Source organism: Mauremys mutica, chromosome 9 (genome assembly GCF_020497125.1).
Source record: "Mauremys mutica isolate MM-2020 ecotype Southern chromosome 9, ASM2049712v1, whole genome shotgun sequence".
NCBI lineage: Eukaryota > Metazoa > Chordata > Testudines > Geoemydidae > Mauremys > Mauremys mutica.
In genome coordinates this window covers 3022600-3046620 of record NC_059080.1, presented here as the reverse complement: position 1 = coordinate 3046620, position 24021 = coordinate 3022600, and the positions used below count along the sequence as shown (strand labels likewise).

The window sequence follows — 24021 nt, the reverse complement described above, 5'->3', positions numbered from 1 at the left end:
GTCTGGATTCCTAATAATTTATGCCTAAAATTGGCCCTCTAATAGTTTAATGAACATCCTTATAGACCTCTTAATCCTTCTTAACTGTGAAATCTGTTGGGCATGTAGATGGAACTATGGATTGGTTACAGCCCTGTTTTGAAGCAGTCTGCTAGTTAGATATCTGCAGTGTAACTGTAGCTGTGTCGGTCCCAGAATATTAGAAACACAAGGTGGGTGAGGTAATATCTTTTATTGGACCAACTTCTGTTGATGAGCGAGACAGGCTCAAAAGCTTGTTAAAGATATTACCTCATCCACATTCTCTCTCAGTTAAATATTTGTCAGTGATAGAATGGACTTCCACAATCCAGGCAGATGCGGCTTCTTCAATCATCTTTAGAAAGTCGCAGAAAGTGCTGTGTGTTATGTTACTATTGGTACCCTAAATGATATAGCCCAGGATGTTATCACATTGGCTGCAGCCACTCTGGCTTTGATTAGAAGAGATTGAGATTAGGTTGTGGTGAATTAATGCATATTTTCCCCAGGATGACCGGGACTAGCTAAATTGAGGTGTTAGGTCTGGTCTGCATTTAAAACATAGGTTGATATAGCTACAACACTCAGGTGAAAAATCCACACCCTTGAGCAATGTAGCTATTCCAAGCTAAGCCCTGGTGTAGATTCTTCTGTTGACCTGTCTGCTTTAATTCATATCTAATTTCAGTTTAAAATTGGCCAAAAGCAAGTAAGATGAAAGAGGAAAATGTATCATCAATTATAATTTGACTTCCAGGTAAACATAGAAAAGATCCAGAAAAAGGGAATGAAAACTAACAGCTGCAGGACACTATCCCATTTCTAACTGACCAACACTCACCTCTGTCTCCCTCTTAATTATTGAACTGTTTAATATTTTGGAACCATTCTGGTATACTGAGTGAATGTGTTTAGGCAAGCTTTAGTAAATAGAATTGTTTGGCCAATAGACTGTACAGCTACAGAGAAGTTGTAACTTTCATATAAATCCTTTGTAGTTCACAGATTGATCTAATAAAATGAACTGTTGCTTTGGACCAATTATTTGCAGCACTGTCAATCTGGCTGCCATGTATGTGTATTGAGCGCTCAGAGTGCTTTGGAAACTTAAATATATGCATGCTGCTTTTGGAAAATGAGCATAGTACTCTGAACACTTTTAATGCTAATTGAAAGCAAGAGCATTTCTTATTGAGCTGCAGTTCCCCAGCATAGTCGCTGGACTGAGATTAAAAGAGGGTGAAGAGGAAATGTGCTTACTTTTATTACTAAAAAGTAAAAGTGACTTATGAAGAATTTATTTTACCTACTGCTCTTCTGTAAGAAGTATTGTGACAAAGTAAAACTGAGTTTTGTTAGTACCTGTGATATAAATACATAAAAATAGCCATACTGGGTCAAACCAGTAGTCTATCTAACCCAGTATCCTGTCTTTTGACAGTGGCTAATGCCAGGTGCTTCTGAGGGAATCAGTAGAACAGGCAGTCATTGAGTGATCCACCCCGTCGCCCATTCTCAGCTTCTGACCGTCAGAGGCTTGGCGACACCCAAAGTATGGGGTTGCATCCTTACCTGTTGTGGCTAATAGCCACTGATGGATCTATCTTCCATGAATTTATCTAATTCCTTTTTGAACCGCATTATAGTTTTGCCCTTTATAACATCCCCTGGCAATGAGTTAAGGTTGGCTGTGCGATGTGTGAAGAAGTACTTGCTTTTGTTTGTTTAAACCTGCTGCCTGTTAATTTCATTGGGTGACCCCTGGTTTTTGTGTTGTGAAGGAGTAAATAATGCTTCCTTAATCACTTTGTCCACACCATACGTGATTTTGTAGACTTCTATCATGTCCCCTTTTAGTCATCTTTTTTCTAAACTGAAAAGTTCCAGTCTCTTTAATGTTTTCCATATATGTTCCATTTCCTTAATTGTTTTTGTTAGCCTTCTCTGTACCTTTTCTGTTGCCAGGATTGCCTCCGGAGCCTTTTTTTAAAAGTCGGTGTTACATTAGCTATCCTCCAGTCATCTGGTACAGAGGCTGATTTAAATCTTAGGTTACATACCAGTTAGTAGTTCTGCAATTTCATATACAAGTTCCTTCAGAACTCTTGGGTGAATATCATCTGGTCCTGGGGACTTACTACTGTATAACTTATCAATTTGTTCCAAAGCCACCTCTGTTGACACCTCAGTCTGGGACAGTTTCTCAGATTTGTTATCTAAAAAGAATGGCTCAGGTGTGAGAATCTCCCTTACATCCTCTGCATTGGTCTTCGCTGCAAAGAATTCATTCAGCTTTTCCACAATGGCCTTGTCTTCCTTGAGTGCTTTTTTAACACCTTGATTGCCCAGTGGCCCCACTGGCGGTTTGTCAGGCTTCCTGCTTCTGATGTACTTAAAAATATTTTTGCTGTTAGTTTTTGTCTCTTTCTAGCTGTTCTTAAAGTTTTTTTTGGCCTTCATAATTCTACTTTTACACTTGACTTGCCAGAGTTTATGCTCCTTTCAGTTTTCCACAGTAGGATTTAACTTCCAATTTTTAAAGAATGCCTTTTTGCATCTAAGCACTTCTTTTACTTTGTTGTTTAGCTATAGCGGCACTTTTTTAGTCCTCTTATATTTTTAATTTGGGGGTATACATTTAATTTAAGCCTCTATTATAATGTTTTTAAAAAGTTTCCATGCAGCTTGCAGGCATTTCACTTTTGGGACTGCACCTTTTAATATCCATTTAACTAGCTTTCTCATTTTTGTGTAGTTCCCATTTCTGAAGTTAAATGCTTCTGGTGGGCTCTTTGGTATCCCCCCCCCCCCAAAAGATGTTACAATTAATTATATTATGCTCCCTATTACAGAGCTGTTCAGCTAGATTCACCTCTTGGACCAGATCCTATCCTTCACTTAGAAGTAAATCAAAAATTGCTTCTCCCCTTGTGAGTTCCAGGACTGGCTGCTCCAAAAAAGAGTCATTAATGGTGTCTAGAAACTTTATCTTTGCATCCCATCCTGAGGTGACACACAACTAATCAATGTAGAGATAGTTGAAATCCCCCATTATTACTGAATTTTCTATTTTTATAGCCTATCTAATCTTTCGGTGCATTTCACAATCACCATCCTGGTCAGGTGGTTGGTAGTATATCCCTAGTGCTATATTCTTATTATTCAAGCATGGAATTACTATCCATAGAGATTTTTTGGTACAGTTTAATTAATTTAAGATTTTTACTATATTTGACTTTATGCTTTCTTTCAGCTGTAGGACCACTTCCCCACCAGCATGAGCTACTCTATCATTCCTATATATCAGGGGTTGGCAACCTTTCAGAAGTGCTGTGCCGAGTCTTCATTTATTCACTCTAATTTAAGGTTTCGCGTGCCAGTAATACATTTTAACATTTTTAGAAGGTCTCTTTCTATAGGTCTATAATATATAACTAAACTATTGTTGTATGGAAAGTAAATAATGTTTTTAAAATCTTTAAGAAGCTTCATTTAAAATTAAATTAAAATGCAGAGCCCCCTGGACCGGTGGCCAGGACCCGGGCAGTGTGAAAATCAGCTCACGTGCCGCCTTCGGTACGTGAGCCATAGGTTGCCTACCCCTGCTATATATTTTGTACCTTGTTATTACTGTGGCCAATTGATTATCATCATTCCACCAAGTTTCTGGGATGCAGGGTAGGCTAAACCAATATATTTAGAATACTGATGGTACAGACTTCAAAGTAGTAGTATCCTCATTTAATACCAGGCACTCAAGTGCAGCCATCTTAGTAGTTAGCATTTGCATACAAGCACTTATGGTATTTGTTGTTTTTTAGCTGTCTGCCATTATGGGATGTAGTTGAATGGGACTCTTTTTCATTTGACTATTTCTGTTCAGTTCCTACCTTTACTTCTATCCTCTCCTCCTAACTAGGATATAGAAAATCCTTGTTCGTAGAATATCAGGGTTGGAAGGGACCTCAGGACATCATCTAGTGCAACCCCTTGCTCAAAGCAGGACCAATCCCGAGACAGATTTTTGCCACAGATCCCTGAATGGCCCCCTCAAGGATTGAACACACAACCCTGGGTTTAGCAGGCCCATGCTCAAACCACTGAGCTATCCCTCCCCCCTTCACTAAGGGATGTCTCTGTCTGAACTGTGTGCTCTCTGTCGGATTTCCCCCAGCCCTTAGTTTAAAAACTCCTCTACAGCCTTTTTAATTTTACAAGCCAGCAATCTGGTTCTGTTTTGGTTTAGGTTTAGGTGGAGCCCATCCTTCCTCTATAAGCTCCTTTCCCAAAAGGTTCCCCAGTTCAAACCTAAAACTATCTTCCCTGTACCATTGTCTCATGCATTCATTGAGACTCTGCAGTTCTGTCGGTCTAACTGGCCCTGAATGTGGAACTGGAAGCATTTTAGAGAGTGCTGACGTGGAGGTCCTGGACTTCAGTCTCTTACCTAGCAGTCTGAATTGGGCCTCCAGAACCTTTCTCCTCCATGTACCACGACCACCGGCTCCTCATTTTAGAGAGACATGTGTTGTTAAGTTTGAAGTTTAAGTTAAAGCGTGCTATAAACTTTCCTTAAAATCTCGGTCATAATTGTGGGAAGATTTTTCTTTTAACCTGATTAAAATTAGATGTGAAATTGGAGAGTCCAAAATCAGATCGTATTGCTTTTGAATGTTATGTCAAAACAAAATTCAAGTAATAGCAAGAGATTTAAGAAAATAAGACAGACTTTGATGGTTCAGTAAAATGCTCCCTCAACTGGGAATACTTGTTGGGGGAACATTTACAGAAATAACTTCTCTAATCATTATGCATAGTTACAATATAACCTATATTAATACATTCAGAATGCTTGTTCAAATAATTCTTCCAAATGCTGACTATCTTCTAGAATAACAAACATGCAGTGCCATTTTTTGTCACCATTTCTGGTGTCTGGTTACATGACTTGGAAAAATTATTTTGCTTGTTTTAAAAGGTTATATCTCTGACTGTCTTGTATTAAATAGATTTTTACAAAATGTTGCTGCCTGCAGTGTATTCAGAAATTCTTTGAGCTATCAAAGTGTAAAAGGTTTGCCTTATTAACATGCCATTACAATTGAAAAATGTTTTTATTTTGTTTTGTTTTTTGAAAAACACATGTAAACCACATAATACTTACACTGGTAATGCTGCAGCTTATTAGTTAACTTGGTTAGTTTCCAGAGAACCGTTATCTCAGTAAACTGAATGTCATATTTTGCTAGTCTGAAAACCAGATGAGGAAAATCTCCAAATAAATATTATTTTCCAATGGGGGTGTGTGTTTGTGTTGGAGGAGAATGACTTTTTTTATTCTTTGAAGTAAAATTTCCTTGTCAGATAAAGGGGATCTGCTGTATGTAAGTGGCTGCAAAGCTGCTTTCTCTAACATGGTGCATCCTAGACAGACAAGGTGGGTGAGCTAATACCTTTTATTGGACCAACTTCTGTTGATGAGGGAGACATGGTCCAATGAAAAATATTACCTTACCCATATTGTCTTTCTAATCCTGGGACCGCCACGGCTACAACAACAGTACATAGTGCATCCTAAACTGTTGCTGAAGAATTTGCTGCAGTAAGTGTCTAGTTTATGTGGGAAAACTGTTGAAAGCTGCAGTATTTCGTGTTTAAACATGTGATACATACCCTGAATGGAAGTCTGACTGATGCTTCACTTTTGATATTTAAGGATTTTTTTCCTTTTTTTAGCAGTAGCTCTGCTTACATTGCTATAGAGACTGAAGCTTGTCCCATAATAGTGTTTTGACAGCACTAAGAGTAGGCTACAAATCACTTTTGTATTACTCTCCCCACTCTCAGCCTACTCTTCTCCACTCTCGATTGTTCCTCATGTTTTTGTTTTTATTTAGGGCAGCCAAGCATATCTGAAAGTATTAATTATCTTTCAAAGTAACTTTTGTAGACTTACACTCTTCAGGAAGTGAACAGAAATATGTCAGAGTGATCTAGAAGCACTACTGCTTTAATATATTGGCACCTACATTCAGTGTAATATAATAAAATATTGTCAAGGTAATGGGCCAGCTCTTCAAAAAACCAAATGTAGGTACAGTTAGATGGATTGTAGGAAGGAAGAGGGAGAGGCGTGGGGGAAAGGCTCAGAGTGGGGCACAGGCTGACCAGGTGTCCTGATTTTATAGGGACAGTCCCAATTTTTGGGTCTTTTTCTTATATAGGCTCCTATTACCCTCCACCCCCTGTCCTGATTTTTCACACTTGCTGTCTGGTCACCCTAGTGGGGCGGGGAGATGATGGGTAAGGAAAATGGTTTGCTAACATTTCGTAAAGGTTTTAGGGATCCTGACTAAAAGTGTTATGTAACATTGGTTGGTCTCTTTCAGTGTCTAGGCTTGTGTCTTGAGACCTCCATTTAAAATGCTGGTTGTGAAGTGAAGATCACATTTGAGTTCCATGTCTTTGAGCCTTTTGAGCTTTAGTTCTATTTCATTTTTTGTTGATTTAAAATAGCTTTTCGTGATAGTTCATGTCAGTTCAGCATTTTAATAGCTCTAAAACACACAATCCCAATTTTTTTTAGATTTGAAGTTGGGTTTCTAAATTTAGTTTAAAGCAAAGTATTTTTTTAGTCTTTTTGACTCTGATGTTAAAATGGAAAATGGGGTTTGAAGTGCACACATTTTTTTAGAACAGAGAAATTGGGTGGAAAAAACAGAAAAACAAGTGCAGTAAAAGCTGTTTTATCCAGCACTTCACCAACCAGAAAGCTCTCTACACCAGCATTTCTGATCTTCATTGAAATTCCGGTTTATAGTCTGGTTGGCTTGGGGCCGGCAGGTGCCCAGTTGGAGCATGGGCTCTGGGAGGGTGCTCGGGGCAGGTTTTGGGGCCACTCACCTCGGGTGGCTCCCTGCAAGTGGCGACCTGTCCCATCTGCTCCTAGGTGGAGGCATGTCAGGCAGCTCCTGCTGCTCCCATTGGCAAAGCTGTGTAGAAGCAGCTGAGAAAGGTTGCCATTTATGGGAAGCCACCCCAGGTGAGGACCCCTTGGATCTGTCACCTCCTCCTTTGCCCGCCCTGCCCCCTGTGACCTTCATGCCCTCCCAACCCCCATCCTGCATTCTCATTCCCCTCCCCTGCACCTGAACTCCCTCCCTCTTAGTTAACAAGCATTTTTCACTTATTGGCACCCCCCATTCCCTCACCATGCTGGATAAAACAGCATTTACTGTAATTCTAAAGTTAGGTTACCTATCTCATAGAGCCGGAAGGGACCTTGAAAGGTCATTGAGTCGAGTCGAGTCCAGCCCCCTGCCTTCACTAGCAGGACCAATTTTTGCCCCTGATCCCTAAATGGCCCCCTCAAGGATTGAACTCTCAACTCTGGGTTTAGCAGGCCAATGCTCAAACCACTGAGCTATCCCTGCCCCCGCCCCAGTACTTCTAGCACTGACTGATATTACCCTGTTCTCATTTGATTTTTGCTGCAGTACCTGACACTTTTTTATTATAGATGCATTCTCTCCCTCTCCCGTTTGAGGAGTAGCTCAATACTATAGATCTTTAAATATTTTAAATCATTAAAATAATCTTAGATTGTTATCCAAGTCTCTAGATTATTATAATAGTAGGCATACATCACACAACCAGCATAAAATTAGACACTGATAGTAAGTACCCTGTAGTCAAAAGGCCCAGGACTAGAATTGCAGGGCTTTTGCAGGTCATGTTGAAAGTGGTTGGGAGAGTTGTTGGGAAGTTGTCAAATTGCATACCTGCACTGTGCCGTTTCTAGCTAGTGCATTGGTAGACTCTTACTGTCTCAAATACTAGATAGGGCACACGTGAGTAGGGTGTTAACACACTTGTTTGAATAGAACAGCAACACAAATAGTGTGGTGAACATTAAGAGAAGATGAGTTCAAACAGAGGATGGAATTGGTATGTTTTTAAAAATGCTAATGGCAGTGTATTATGACACTGTTACTAATCAGCACTGTTATAATCCTATTACCTTTTAATGTACAATAATGGATTAGTCTAAGATACTTACAAATTAAAGAAACAAAAAACCCGAATATGGTTAATCAAGTTCTTAGGTGGTTCTGTTCATTGGCTTAACTTAGAGGGGTCAGAGCTGATCAGTGACTAATGGATTCTTGCTCTTTGGCAAGAGGTTGGTTTCATCAAAGCCACGGTAATTGCAAATATTAGTTCAGGTACAAGGGACTGGCTGAATTGCTTATGTGTACATTTATACTGGCTGAGCCAGAGTGTGACACAGATATCATCTTGAGGCCATTGTTTTTTAAATTAGTCTGTTTATTGGCTTTTAGTGTTTTCCATTAATACGTAAACAGACTCTTTAGTCCTCTTGTTTTTAGATATTGCAGGAACAGCTAAACCTTTCTACATTCAGAGAAAAAAATCCATAGTATGCTGTGGTGGGGCGATGACTCACTGGCGCGGCGCCTCCTGCTGGTCATCTCGGGAATTAGCTCTTCCACCCCGGAGCATCCCCTGCAGACCAGTGTTTCGCCTGCTGCTGGCCCCCGTGCCCTTTGCCCAGGGGTTCTGCCCACCTCAGTACCCACTCACTCTGGGTGTCCCCTCCCAGGGGAATCCCCAACCCCCACCTTGCCTCAGTGGCTACTGCCGATCATCATCTAGCCCCCGCTCCCTGGGGCAGATGGCAATTTGTAAACCACTCATCATTGGCAAGGGGAGTTCGACTAGCTGCCTCTGTGGGCCCTTAGCTTGGCCTGCAGCCTGGGGCTTTGCTAGGCTGGAGCTCCCCAGCTCCCTCTGCCCTGCCCCAGTACTGCTCCACCCTAGATACCCATCTCAGCTTCCCAGGCAGCCAGGTCCTTCTCTCTCTCAACAAGCTAGAGAGAGAGTGTCTCTTCTACAGCCTCTGGCCCTCAGCCCTCTTATAGGGCCAGCTGTGATCTGATTGGGGTGTGGCCCCACCTGTGGCTGCTTTCCCCAATCAGCCCAGCCTTTTTCCAGGCACAGCCCTCTCCCAGGGCTGTTTTAAGCCCTTCAGGCCAGGAGCCAGGTGACCACCCCACTCCATATACATTAAGCATAAGGTGGGGCTTAAGAGCATTGTATTGTTGTGCTTTAAGGCTGTATACATTAATTTACATTATTCTTGCTATACAGTTTTTTTTTCTTTTTTTTTTTTTAAGTCTAGTTTCTTCCATGTGGTTGTGTATTAGCAAATATCAAGTGACTTTTTTTTCTAATTTAAAAGAATGCTAAAACATGGATTCAGATAGCGCAAGATCTAATCTGGCTAGTTGTTGTATGCCAATCAGTCTTTTCTGTGCATTGCTGGTAAGTGTGCCTGTGTGCATACAAGTACATAACTGTAGTCTTAAAAAAAATAAATAAAATAGGGCCTGTTGTTATGCATGTGTCTTATTTTGACAGACTGCCATCAGCTAAAAATGGATTCTTAAAGCTTGCAAGACTTCCATTTTTTCTATAGGATTACAGAACATAAAACTCATTCTTCCATATTCAGCAAGTACCTCTGGATAACTTTTTTGCCAGTTTCAAACTGTCGCCAGTGTACATCTTTTTTTTCAAAATACTAAGAGATTAGCCCCTTAATTGCTTGCCGAGTAAGTGCAAATTGTTTTTGAGTTAGAATAATGAACTCCCAAAACTGCTTTAGTTTATGTCCTGTGTTTATGCTAATGTAACTTTAAACTGCCCAGTGCCATTTTGGGGAAAACGTGTAAAGACATGCAGTGCTAAGTTTTAGTTTAGAACAGATTCCTAGAGTAGTTATAAATTTGAAAATAAAGATTTGTAATGGATGTGTTAACAGCCCCTTTACAGTAGTGCTTCCAAGCACTGCTAGAATGTTTTAGAAATGTACAGAAAAGCCTGGCAGGAATACTAGTGATAAATGTAAACACTATCACTGTTTCTGTCTTTTCCCAGTATACCTGAAGAGGCTGTTACTGTGTTAGGAAAGAATAAAGCCATGCTGATAACCAGAATAATTAGCTTGGAATACTAGCATGATGCCACATGTAAAAGAGACTACTTTGAAGTCTGTACCATCAGTATTCTGAATATATTGGTTTAGCCTACCCTGCCAATACACTAACATTGGTTTAAAGAAGGTGTTATGTGGTAGTATCTTTAAAACAAATATTAAACAATGATTTCAGTGAAATAAGATTTGTTGTGTTTGTGCCTTTTCTAGGTACATAAACTCCTTATGCAAAATAATTTTCATACAGTGCCTAAATGTCTGTTTTTAGCAGCTCACCTTTTAAGCATCCCTGTCAGTCATCAGCCCCTGGAGGGCACCAAACAGACCACAGAGCTGCAGAGTGGTCCCTGATGGACACCTGCGTGACCGGCTGCTTCATCAGTATTTCAGGCAATTTGTGAGCTGTTGGGGGGAGGTGAGGGAAGGGGGGCAATGAATTAGACTGTTGATAGCGTCCCTACAAAGACTGCTATTAGCAGCATGCTATTCTGTGCTTCTCTACTGCAGAAGACAGAGTGATATTCGTGTTCCCACAGCATGTTGTAAAATGCATGAGATTTTGCTCATCCTTCATGGAAATAAGAATAGAAAAATGAGAGCAGCCTGAACCAGAAGCTATTAGAAGAGCATGCAGAAATCTGCAGCAATTTATACTTATTCTTACATTTTGCCTCCCTAACTATGGATTAGAAGGACTGGCATTTTTGCAATGGGCTTTTTCTATAATGGCATTTTTGTATTGTCTGGCCAGAGCTTGCACAAGAGGAAAACAGGCTGCTGAATTTAGTCACTGATCTCTATTAGCCGTGGCCTAAGGCTATGCTGAGATTCATATCCCATTTGTATTGTTGCAGCTCAAAAGAAGAATGTTCAGAGGATGACAAGTGTATTCTGAGTAGGTATGTTGTTTCATTTTCATATGAAACCCATTTTTTTTCCTGCTACCATTGGTCAGAAATCAGGTTAATAGGAACAGAATGAAGCACAGTGCTGCAAGCACAGTACTGCAGTGTCCCTGTTAAGGTAGAACAATAGCATTACAATAGCTTTAAAAAAAAATCTTAGCTGGTTTAATTAAATAAAGCTGCATTGTGCTGGTTTGCACAGTGCAGTCTTTTTTTTTTTTTTTTTTAAACATATACTGCAGTCAACGCTTCCCTAACGAGGTGGCACTATTGTTGAGTTAGAATGATAGAATCATCATATTGCTTTAGGGGACAGCAGGATTTAAAAGGAGATGCCTCACAGCCCTATTTTACAGATTGGAAGCATCGGTTTAAGGGCATTGGCAGAATCGCTTGCTTGTTCTTAGCAGCAGCCACTGCTGTGTCAGTAGTGTGTGGAATGGAAGTCCTAGTTGGTAGTCTGTTATGGAAACGCTGTTTACTGTTATTGTAGTACCGTGGTGACAACATGCCATTGAAATGGAAAACGAGCTCTCCTGCTATCTGGAAATTCCCAGTTCCTGTGCTTAAAACATCCAGGTCATCGCCACTTTCTCCAGCATACATGTAAGTGAGAGAAATGAGGATAAATAAGGTGGGATTTCTTTCATGAGACTACCATGTGGCAAAATGCCCTGTTATATATTTAATGACATTGGCACTCAGAATTTTACCTTATTTTTTCTTTCTACATATACAACCTCAAATGTTACCTTCTTATTGTTTTCATGGTAGTTGTTGTCAAGTCTTTCCTTTGTTGAAATGCAGAGAAATTGTGCAGATTTATTTACAAATACTTTTAACTTTTCATTTGAAAAGTTCAAGTTATCATTGATTTGTAAAACAGATCTCAGATCAATAAGTCTAAGCATCTAGGCAGGCCTTTATTTGTGGCGTATATTCTAACAATAAATAGCTCTCTGTTACTTCAACATTGAATATAGAATCACCTGCTAATTGTTGTGAACTTTTGTGTGTATTTTAGTTTTGGGATGGTACATCTTGACTTAGTATTGCTTTTTAGCCTTTACAGTCATACTCTTTAAGAATTTAACATATCACATTTTTAAAAAGAATACTGGAAATAAAAGCATGAGGGTTAAAACATTTTTTTATTTTGTATAATACTTACATGTAAAATGTGTACGCATTTGTTTATGCAGTTTGTGCACTTACAGTAGGTTGTAGATAACTGTGCGTGTATTTTAATAGATACATAAAATCTATATGCCTGAATTTATCTTGGTAAATCTTAGTAAAGCTTATACTTCAGCTTTCTGATTATTGTTGTAAGTTTTGTATTAGTGTATACAAGTGGCTTGTTTTGCTTTAGCAATGTGAAATAAAGCTAAATCTTGATTGAGTACACAGTTTTTCCTCTTTTTAAAAAGCTATTATGGCATTTTTCTTTAAATCAGGAAGATTATTAAAAACAAACAGCTTAAGTACATTTGATACTGCACACAACATACGCTATGAAGAAAATTAATGGAATAAAAAGTTACTTTTAGTAGTATTCCTTAGTATAATAGCTACATTATTAATGCATTGTGACTTATACTTGTGTAAAATAGGAGATGTCATTACTCAACCTTGTTATACCTAGGGTTTTGCTTTATCTCTTATGAGGACACAGTGTGACATGTAGATGCTTACGGGTTCCATAAATATTTTTCTGTTGAGGGGTCAGTAATAATTTGTCAGTAAGATTAAAGCAAGATAAGGCACCTCATATGTATAGTCCCTATTTTTGTGGTGAAAAAGCTAATGGTTAAAAAGCTAAATTCTCAGATCCGATCTACAATATATATGCCCTTTATTTAAATTTAGTTTTTGTAAATGCAATTCAGATAATTTTCTTAGCTAAGCAAGTTGTTAGCTACCAGAAAGTATCAAGGTATTTCTACTAAATGGAGGATATGAACTTATGTAGTAAAATATAAGACAAGGTCAAATATAAAAACAGTAGTATGTCAGAGAAGAGTTTGAGGCCTTTGTACCTATTTGGGAAAAGAATGACTAGATATTGTCTGATAGACATTTTTGTGGATTTTTAAAATCACAGGATTTAATAAAGTTAAGATTTTAAAAAGCTCCATTCCATTCTTGTCTGTCTACAGACATCTTGAGAGATGTAATTTATTTTATGCATCATTTCTAAATTGTTACCTTTGTTTTCTATGTGCTCCAGCACTTTGATTTAGATGTGTTATTGACTTATATTGATGTAGTCAATGTATGTGGAGCAGTTCAGTGATCACATATTAACTATCTTATGTTAGGTACGTCTGCAGCATGTGAAATACATGAACAGCTGCTTTAATTAAAAAAAATTAGTGCTACAGTAGGCAATGATTAGTGTCTAAGCAGACATTTCTTCATTGATACACACAATCCTGGCATTAGCTGGAATATTACATCTTAAATATCATACTGATATTATACATACATATTAAATGAGAAGAATTACAAAATGGATCCAGTTTGATTAGGCAATATATATAAAATGCTAAAAATAGCCACCTGAGCTAGTTTTAAGAGCAAAATAGATAATAGACACTCACTACTTCCAGTGCAAAGATTACGATAGATTTGTTAAGTGTGTAATATAGTATATATTGGTTTTCATCTCCATGCATGCGTTTTTTTCTTCTACAGGAAGTACTTGTGTGTGTATATGTTTAATAAAACAAACCACAAAAGACCTAAGAACTGACTATTTTTATCGTGTCGCTACAATTTCTTAATACTTTGGAGAATCTGGAATATTTGCACCAGTATCTAGTATTAGAAAACCAATTATAGGAATTAAGGTTAATTCTGACATCTAAATAGTGAAATAATACTAGTTTAAATGAACTTCATTCATATACTGGCTATGCTAGTAAAGGTTGGGTTTTTTTGTTTTTTTTTAATTTCTCTACTTGGTGAGGTGCAATTCATATTTCAGTTGTTCTAGAACAGTTAACTTTGGCTTTAAATATTGAATCCTATTTGCTGTTTTAACCACTAGATAGTGATTCAGAAACAAGAGTAGGAGTCAGGATACCTAGGTTTTATTCTTGGACCATCTACTTATTTGTGGTGTTATGGGCAAGACACACTGCCTCAGTTTCCCCATATGTAAAATGGGTTTACTACACTTTACCCATCTTGTTGCTGAATATTGAGTCTAATGTGTGGGCATTCTGAGCTTCTTTGATGAAAGTTGCCATGTTAGGTACAAAGTATCATTGTTAAATATTTATTGCTTCTCAGAATGGCCCTGTAAGCTCTTCTGTAAACTGAGTCAGTTTACAGAAGATTTTCTTATTTAAAGTTTGCTACTACTTGAAAGGCTACAGAAGTATTGTGTAGAGATCAATTTAAAAGAAAGCCCTCTGCTGGAAGAGATCTGTATACATTTGGTGTGTGAAACAAACTATTTGTTTCACCTGAGCTGATATCATTGTAGACTGTAAAACTCGGGTGTTCTAACTGGCCCTCAGACTATTTCAGAGGTGAGATTACACTTCCTTGGTAGTGGGAAGGAGAGAAAGTACCACTTTTTCGAACCCCCTCCCTGCTGATTAGTGGTAACTGTGACCTTAAAGGAAGTTTCTTGTCCTACTAGTTAAAGCACAATGAGTGCAGTGATTTATATAAACACTTCTAGATCATACTGGAACAGCAAGAGATAACTGTTTAAAACTGTAGAGAGTGGGGCAGAATTTCTTTGGGTGAAGAGATGAGTGAAACCTATGAGCTTTGTTTCAATTGGTAAAAATAGTTTCAGCTGTTTTACCTGGTCTGGTGAGAGATCATTTGGCATATCCTAGTTATGGTTGAGTAAGATGAGAACTGGGGTGTTGGCCTATGAGAAATATTTTTTCAGTATCATGCAGCTTTTCTTCATAAATACACAAATTATAAATGTACAGGGAATCTCTGTGTGTGCATTTTCAAAAACTACCTTTCACTGCCATCCCTTCAATAAAGCTGATATTATAGATTCCTGTTCTAAAATCGGAGGGTTAGAGCTATTGAAACAAGTAAGCAATATCATTGGCAAGAATGTACATTAGTATTTCAATTATTAATTGCTGCCTGCTGTTGGCAGTACTCGTCAGTTAATGTTAGTGTGGCAATGTGTGCAGTTTACCAGTAGGAGTATCCTAGAAAAAGGACAGGCAAAGTTAGACCATTATATGCCTTGCAAAAAGTGCATTTGTTGTAGATATGCATTGAGAAGAACAATAGATATATTTAAATGAAAGTGGATAAAGGACATATAAGACTTAATACTTAAGTGTGGAAACACCATCCTGGAGGAAGGGTAGGAACAATTCATTGCTAGTTTGGTCATACAAGACACTACTTTTGGGGTGGTAAGAGGAGATGTACTGTATCAGTGTTTGCTAACTAAGTGGGTTGGTTTGCTGAATGTTTCTTGGGTTCTGCATCACTTACATGAAATGGAGAAAAATTCTTCTCAGATCTGTACAGTAGAAACTTGACTTTTATATTCTGTTCTCCCAACATGTGCAGGTCTCCTATTGACATTTATGGATATCTACACATGTACAATATGAGAGCAAAGTCCTACAGTGCCTATCTGAAAGAATGTATTTTTGCATTAAATAAACGCTTTCAGCAGATTTTTTTAAAATGAGAACACCTATGTCTTGGTTTCTTACTGGAAGAGTTTCTATGAAAATGAACACACTGCTAACTGAATAAATAAGTCTTCAATATGTCTTTTTGAAAAAATTAAGTAAAATTCAAAAATGAAAAATGAAAAATATCTAATTTATGTTGTACAATTATTTGGTTTTATAATTAAAAGAATAAATGTTCAATATGACATTGATAGCTGAGTGGCTAATGTTAGAAGCAAGCTACTTTAAGTGATTCTACAAATACTTTGCCATCAAATGGTGTATAAAATAGTAGTTATTGTGAGTCACTCTTTTTGTTTGATGGAGTCAAAAAACTGCCGTGTAGTAATGAAAATCCTTTACCATGTAGAAAAGTATAACCAGTGCTAATCCCCAAGAGCAATTCAGTGTTAGTTTTCAGCTGGTGATGTGGCATATGTTTTTCTGTTTTCTCCTATTAAGTCTCCTATTGCCCTATAGTGGACACTGGGGTTAACTGATGCTACAAAATATGTGTATATCTTTAAAAGTTAGGAGTGGAAATAGCACTTGCCATTTTGCATGGGTCTGGCATTTCCTTGAAATCAATAAAAATGGTAATGTTCTGTTATGTGGAGTGACTATGGTAAAGCACTCAGAATATTTCTATTAAAGAATCAGAATTTGCTAGTCCTTACTACAGAGTTGTATCCGAGATACTACCGCTGCTCTCTAAACATAGAATGGTGTTAGCAGGGAGAGAGGTATTTCTGGGAGTTGTAGTTCCTTTCAATGGGCAGTGCTCTACCTGGACATAACAGACAGGAAAACTGCCAGTCCCAGAGTCTCTTTCTCCCCCTCCCTCCAGTGGCTTCCTAGGAAGCGTAGTCTCTGGTCCCCCTTCCCTGCTCAGGACTGGAGCAGAGAGAGACCCTTCCTCAGAGCCTGAGTACTGAACCTGTTGTTTTGAACTGGTTTTTGGGTTTAGTTCTAGTTTTCAATGCGACCGACTGTTTGTCTACACTTAAAACTTCACAGCCCTGAGTACCGTAGTTATGTTGGCCTAATTTTCTATTGTAGATCAGGCTGAGAGATTTTCAGATTGGGTTCAGTTCCAGTTCTCTCAGATCCCCCTTCTGAACCAGTTTTCAGGTTCAGTTCGACTCCCTGGATTGAGTATTTGTAGGGGGATGCAAGGGCTGTGGGCTACAAGTCATGCCTGAGGCAAACTTTGCATTATTTGTATCCTCAGGCTCCTAGCTAGGTTTGGTGCTCTTGTAAAATAAAGAGAAACCTGAGGAGCAAATTGGGGAAAGAAGAAAATCCTTTCTTTACCTCAACCTCGGAGATCCCACCCAAACAGGTTGGCAGTATTGTCTGTGAAGGAGTATGGCACACACTGTGTTGGGCATTCCCTCCTTTGCTGCTACTGCTGGGTCCGTGGGAGCTGTTTGTGTGCTGGTTTTGGTCACAGTGTAGAGTGGTCAGATGCTAAAGAACGCACGACGGAATGCATGCAGTGTCATGCAGGGACCATCTTGCTCCTCAGTGGCCTCTGTCCTCACAAACATCTCTGTTTGACGCTATAGAAAATCAGATCCTCTTAGTATCCCCCTCCTTTCTCATTTTCTCCATTTCAGCCTAAATCACATGTTGTGCATGACTTCTTGACGACAGATTTTTATGCTAGGGCTTTGTTGCTGGGTCCCCACTGGGGATCTAAGCAGACTCAACTTTACCCTAGAAACAGAGGAGCAAGTTTCAGGGACTAACCTATTAAAAATAAAAAGAGTCTAGCCATTCAGAATTGCAGGAGGGGTTGTTTGTCACTTTAACATACTGGGGGGAATCTGCCCCAAACCTGACCTTGCTGGCAACAAGGCACCAAACCTGAATCATTCAAATTACTGTCTGAGCATATCATTATTCCTAAACTATCTTGAATTGGTGGGTAGCCCTGAGTATCCCACTGGTAGCCCAGTGATGATTCCGCAGCTTCCCAAGGCAGCTTGCTTCATTGCTCAACAGTTTCTATTTTGAATCTCCTTAAAATATGGCCAAAATTTTAATAAAATTCGGATAACAATTTTTTAAAACTACATACGTGTTTTCCCCCAGTGATTCCTCTCTGTCTTCTAGGGCCAGGTAAATCACTCTTCTCCAAGGGGCTGTCTGTCTCCATTCCTATGTGCTAGCTGTCTTCTCTGTGTGTGGATATTATCTCTAGCTCCCTCGTCACCTTCTTCCACCCTCCCACCTGGCTTGCCACTGGCAGTTGCTCTCCTACCACCATTTGTGGTAGCAGAGGGGTGTCTGTGTTCAGCTCTGTATAGAGATGGTTGCTGCAAGATGGCTGGGGCAGAGAGGAGGAATGATCTCAAGTTTAATCAATGTTGTTTTCTGTACCTGAAACCAGGTTAAGGGGGCAGAGCACTGACCAGTCAGCACTATCAGCATTTGATGCTATCATTATTTCTAGGATCTAGCACAGGCAGCATTTCCTTGCTGGGACAATGGGTTTCATTTTTCAGTGAGAAAGGACAGCAAATGCTCAATTAAGTAGATTTTTTAGTCTCTTCAGTATAATGTCATTTTAAATAGATCCATATAAAGTTAGTTTCATAACATTTAATGAAAAATGCCACCTCTGTAGCTTAGACCTATTTCTGCTTGTTTTGTTGTCTTTGATTGGGTGGAATAATTGATACAGTTCTTCTTTATAGAGACAGCTTTGTCATAAATTTAAAAAGGGATCTTTTTCACTGTACTGAATAGAGCTATTTTTCTTGAGATTTTTTTTCTATGTTATAGGCAGCAATTTTTTTTACTTTTATTGCTTTCCTGTGGAAGTGGAATAATTACCTGGTATGTTTTACACAACTTATGACTATTACTGTAGTTCAATACAGTGTTACCATTGGTATCACATTATTGGCGTATTCAGTTTAGCATCCACTATATAAACTAGAGAGCCTTCTCTGTGGAACTAATGCTTAACTACTATGTCTTCTTTGGTATATCTCTTCACTTCCTTTCTTTGTAAGCCATTTAAAAAAAAATCTAATTCTGTTGACTTATTCCAGTTGTTAAATTATAAAGATTACACTGCACTTATTTTTCCACAATTAGTTGTGGGTTTTCTTAGCATACTTACAATTCAATTATCTGAGTCACTTAGGAAATTTCAGTAGAATTGGAAGTCTTCCCTTTTCCTCTCATAAGTATCATGAGGATCAGAAAAGAGAAGAGGAACCACGAAAGTGAGTGTGCAGCTGAGACTTTCATGGTCTGAAAAGAAAAGTCTACATGCACCTACAGTTGGGACATGTAAAGTTCATTCCAGTTCTGCAGTTATTACCCACTTAAAGGATTCTCTGACATATTTGCTATCTCTAGCATCTCTATCTCTGTATTAACCTGACAAAACTCAGTGAATTCAGAGTTTTCTGGAAGTGGTAGCAGTGTTTAGCACAATTCTCTGATTCTCATTATCTCTAAAAACCAAAAGGAATCATTTTAGTCTAACTGCTGTACCAGTGGTGGGTAGCAGGCAGCGGAAGAGTTGGGCTCTTTGGGAATGAAAGACTTCTTCCCTGCTCTCTTTGGTAGGTTTTGAGAGGTAACCAGAGTTGGCAGCCCAACTGCCAGTGCTGCCTTCTCCTTCATCTCAATGTGGCTTGTGGTTGGCCACCCTTCTATAGCAGTTTAGGGATTCTGGAACTCCAGCCCTCTGTTATCTTTCCTGTCGGCCTTTTCTGGAGCCTTGGGAGACAGAGAAACCCCTTCCCCATGGTAGTGTCAGCAGCAAGTGGTACTCCGCTTTATGCTGCCTGGTTACCTCTTTGCTTCTGTTTTGACATTATAAGAGCAATACCCCTTGCCTCTGTCAGGAGGTAGAGGCTAGGAATAGAAAAATTGGTCTCCGTTTAAATTGTTACTTAATTTAAAACTGGATTTTATTTTTTGTCCTTTTCAATTTGTGTGGGTTTTTCTGTGACCCACACTCTCAAGGATGCAGTAGTAGCACACCTAGACAAGTACAGCATTTATACATTGCTCTTTTGTGACCCTAACACATTCCACAAGCAATTTCTTGTTTAAAAATAAAAACTGGGATCTTCAAAAGTAGGCACCCAAATCCTATTTAAAAAATCAGTGGAATTTCTGCACCTAACGCTTTAGATAGCTTTGAAAACTCCAGCCAAAGAAGTTAAGCTATAGAGTTCATCTGTTTGTGACTTTGAGATAACTAAAAATTATTCAGAATGCTGCTGATCACTGAGACCCATTTTAAGAGAACAGCACTCAAAGGCTATAATGAGGGAGGAGGTAGAAGTTGGACTTCATTAACTTGGTGAATAAAGGGTCCAGATTATTCCACCACAGAACTTGCAACTTCTGTTGAAGTCAGTGGAACTAGGGTGTGCAGCTGTCAGGATTATTAAGCCCCTATATTTGATAATAGAAGTTAATGTTTCCTTTAAATTTTTTAGCCAGAACTGTGTGTGTGACACCTACAAATGAATAGCTTGTGACTGCACACCTCATCAGAAAAGCATTCCAAGTAGAAAGGTCTGCTTTAGTTATCATTTAAAGTCTCAGAGGTCACTTCACTGATCTCTGCTAGTGTGATGCTTTCATGCATCTTAACTCTGGATATTTCACAGCAGAGGAGAGCACAGAGTACCCTATTATATTGTGAGTCAGCACCTGTGTGTCCTAAAAGAGAAGATGAAAATTTCAAGTGCTTGTTTGCTAAATATTGCAGTTGATCTGTTAAAGATGAATTAGACTTGCTGTCAGTGCTCTTCCATATCATCAAATTAGTTCCCCCCCTCCCCATCTCAGATGAAATCATTCATACATTTGTACTAGCAAAACTTTTATTTCTTGTATTAATTCATAAGAAATTTTCATTATAAATAGGCATTGGCAAATCACAATGCTGACTACTTTAAATTGTAGTTTAAATGCTAGAGGAGTTGTGTGTTACAAACTGTAGTCGAGTAATATTAATTAAAGGACAAGACTTTACTATTTTGGAGGAGGACAAGAAGAACAATAACTAATACATTTAATCTAGTAATTTTTTGCCCAGTTAAAGTGCTTCTTTAAATTACACAGATGAATGATGCAGAAGTGTGTGTATTAAAAAAAAAAAGTGAAGAACCATGCATTATGTAACTGGATTCATCTGTGTTACTTATTATAACAATATTAAATTCCCTAACATCAGAATGATGCTGCCCCATCACTGTTCAGCTTACTCAGCTCTTACATGGCCATCTAATTTATTAGAGAATTCCTAAATTTGCTAGTCAAGAAGTTAGAACATCTATTCTTAATGGGAAGACATTAAGGTACTTAATATTTAAAAATCATTTTTGGCAGGCTAAGGACAAGCATTACTGTATTTTCTAATAATACATGAAAGCTTCATTATATTTAAATCAGCCTCTTCATTAAGTTAATAGTTTCATTAGCTAAACATATGCTTGGCTACACATATATATACCAGAGTTTTGGTTACATCATAAAATAATAAAGATCTGTCATGAGATAGGATAATCTTAATAAGAAATTGAAATTTAGATCCTTGCTGGCTGATAAATACCATGGTGCTGTCACATGACAAGAGTAATTTCAGAAGATGCCACTTACCAGTGACCAGAACACTTGCAGTCATGGTTCATCGGAGAATAATTTGACAAAGAAAATAAGGTTATAATCCTTTAAGAAACAAACTGCTGAGCTACACAAAGTTATCAATATACTGTCTGGACTATGTTGCTTTGGTAAATTTTTAATGTATTATCTTGTGTCGTATTTTTTAAAATTACCCATGAAAATATGTACTCTGGTATGAAGAAAATTATGCTAGAGAAAATTTAGGCCTATTCAGTATTTTGTGTCAAAAGAAGCATACATTATAAAACATTTAAAACAAATTGGATTTATTTTCCTAAATTAATAGATTCACAAAATTATTCATTCTCGTAGTTGTCTTGCTGACATGGGATTGGACTAAATCCAATTTCATAGTGAGAGCAATGCAAAATGAAATACACCTCTACCTCGATATAACGCTGTCCTTGAGAGCCAAAAAATCTTACTGCGTTATAGGTGAAACTGTGTTATATTGAACTTGCTTTGATCCACTGGAGTGCGCAGCCCCGCCCCCCCGGAGCACTGCTTTACCGCGTTATATCCAAATTCGTGTTATATCGGGTGGCGTTATATCGAGATAGCGGTGTAACTGTTTTATTGTTGTTTTGACAATAAGTGATAATATAGTCAACAAGAAAAAACTCTCAGTACTTCCTACTAAATTTTTAATGGTATACTGTTCGTTGCATGTGCTCACTCAACAGGCCAAGATCTAAAGGGAATGCAGGGTTTTAGTTCCAAATATTATACATACTGTTTTTAAAAACTGTTAAAGGAACATTAAAGTTTCAAAGTTAAACACTCTGGTTAAGAAATTCCAGAAATAAATTTGCTCATGTAACCTTAATTTGGTCTCCTTGTGCACATGCATTATGGTACAGTATTTAATTACATCATCACGTGCAGTCTTTTCCACCAGAGCTCTGCCTCATTCAGGGCATGGGATGGATGATGCGCTGGGAATAATTAATCAAGATGGTGTAACAAATGAGGCAGTTGTCTCTAATACCCCTGCTAGTCAGTCTCCAGTCTTCCTGCTCTCAGTTCTGGTGTCCAGCGCCAGTTGCCCTGGGGTCTGCAATTCCAGGAAAGCCTTGCTTAGCCTTGGGATGAACCAGGCTTGGTTGCTCTCCAGAGGTGGTGCATGCACAGTCTGACTGGCACATAGGTTTGGGCCCTACCAAATTCATGGTCCATTTTGGTAAATTTCACAGTCATAGGATATTAAAAATAATAAATTTAATGATTTCAGCTATTTAAATCTGAAATTTTACAGTGTTGTAATTGTGGGGGTTCTGACATTAAAAGGAGTTGTTGGAGGGTCGCAAGGTAATTGTAGGGGGGGAGGGTACTGCTACCCTTACTTCTGTGCTGCTGCTGGCGCTGCCTTCAGAGCTGCGCAGCTGGAGAGCTGCAGCTGCTGGCAGGGAGCCCAGCTCTGAAGGCAGAGCTGCCACCAGCAGCAGTGCAGAAGTAAGGATGCCATGGTATAGTATTGTCACCCTTACTTCTGTGTTGCTGCCTGCAGAGCTGGGCCCTCAGTCAGCAGCCACCACTCTCCGGCCACCCAGCTCAGAAGGCAGCACAGAAGTAAGGGTGAAAATACCACAACCCTCCTAAAATAACCTTCTGACCCCCCTGCAACTCCCTTTTGTGTCAGGATCCACAATTTGAGAAATGCTGGTCTCACCCATGAAATCTGTATACTGTAGTATAGGGTAAAAGCACACAAAAGACCGGATTTCACAGCGGGAGACCAGATTTCATGGTCCATGACACGTTTTTCATGGCCATTAATTTGGTAGGACCATACACATAAGAGCTGTGTAGAATGGACTGTGCTCGCTAGAGATGAAATCTTTGGAGCATGTAGCTTTCAAATTCTAACACATCTCTGAGCATGTGCAAACAGATCTTCAGAGACTTTATGATTTGAACAAATTTGGACACATTTTCACAGGGATGGCAAGACACAGCCCTAACGCTAATCAGTTGTTGAACAACATGCTGTACTCTGCGGGGGTTAGGGGGGAGAAGGAACACATACATAGTTATCCATGCACACTTCCAAATATATATACACTTAGGAAAAATGTAGCAAAGAATATCTTTTGCTACTTAGGGCGTAGGGTCTGGTGAGGATTTTAAGGAAACTGGAGATAGGAAGCTAATTTGCATTTTCATTCTTAAATCTGATGCTTTGATCTGTCAATACACAGGATTAACTAGTTTAGCAGATTGTGCAGCAGGCAATATGTAGCTGAGTTTTTTTTCAGACCACATATTTGGTTGTCATGGACGCCAGACAATGAGATATTTTTAGTCTGGTATAGTCTGTTACACCAAAGGAAAGTATTTTGAAACTTCCTGAAACAATTTAATGAGAATTGTTAGCATTTAGTAAGCATTTCATAAACAACCTGTGTTTTCCTTTGTGTACTCCATGCCTGTAACTAAGACTTTTGCTGTGTTATTTAGTATTCAAGTTTGTTCATGAAATGAGATAAAAATGCTGTTGATGCAAACACATTACCGTGGATATTGCAGTTAGCTAGTTTAGTGGAAGGTCATCCTATATTGTTTTGAATCGCAAGTTTTGTACAATAACTTTGTACAATTTGTTTCCTATTCTAGTCTTAAAGCGTGGGTGTATGGAGAAAAGGGTAACCTAGTTGTATCAGTTAGGCTGCTGTATACTAGTAGAGACCAAGGAAATGCAAGCAGGAAAGAAACATGATGCAAAGATTGGCTGATG

The 24021-nt window shown here is 38.7% G+C and overlaps 1 protein-coding gene across 6 annotated transcripts in view; it reads left to right on the top strand.

The window, feature by feature from the left end:
• Positions 1-24021, top strand: part of KLHL13 (kelch like family member 13) — a 140526-nt gene that overhangs the window by 76218 nt on the left and 40287 nt on the right. Inside the window, exons 3-4 of one of the 6 annotated variants that reach the window (XM_045031079.1) lie at positions 10894-10938; positions 11438-11550. The exons of 4 other annotated variants lie outside the window; for them this stretch is intronic. In XM_045031079.1, the coding sequence (XP_044887014.1) occupies positions 11453-11550 (98 nt within the window). In that variant the 5' untranslated portion in view covers positions 10894-10938; positions 11438-11452. Of the gene's footprint in view, positions 1-10858; positions 10939-11437; positions 11551-24021 lie in introns of those variants that run through there. One more of the 6 variants, XM_045031085.1, reaches the window with a different exon arrangement.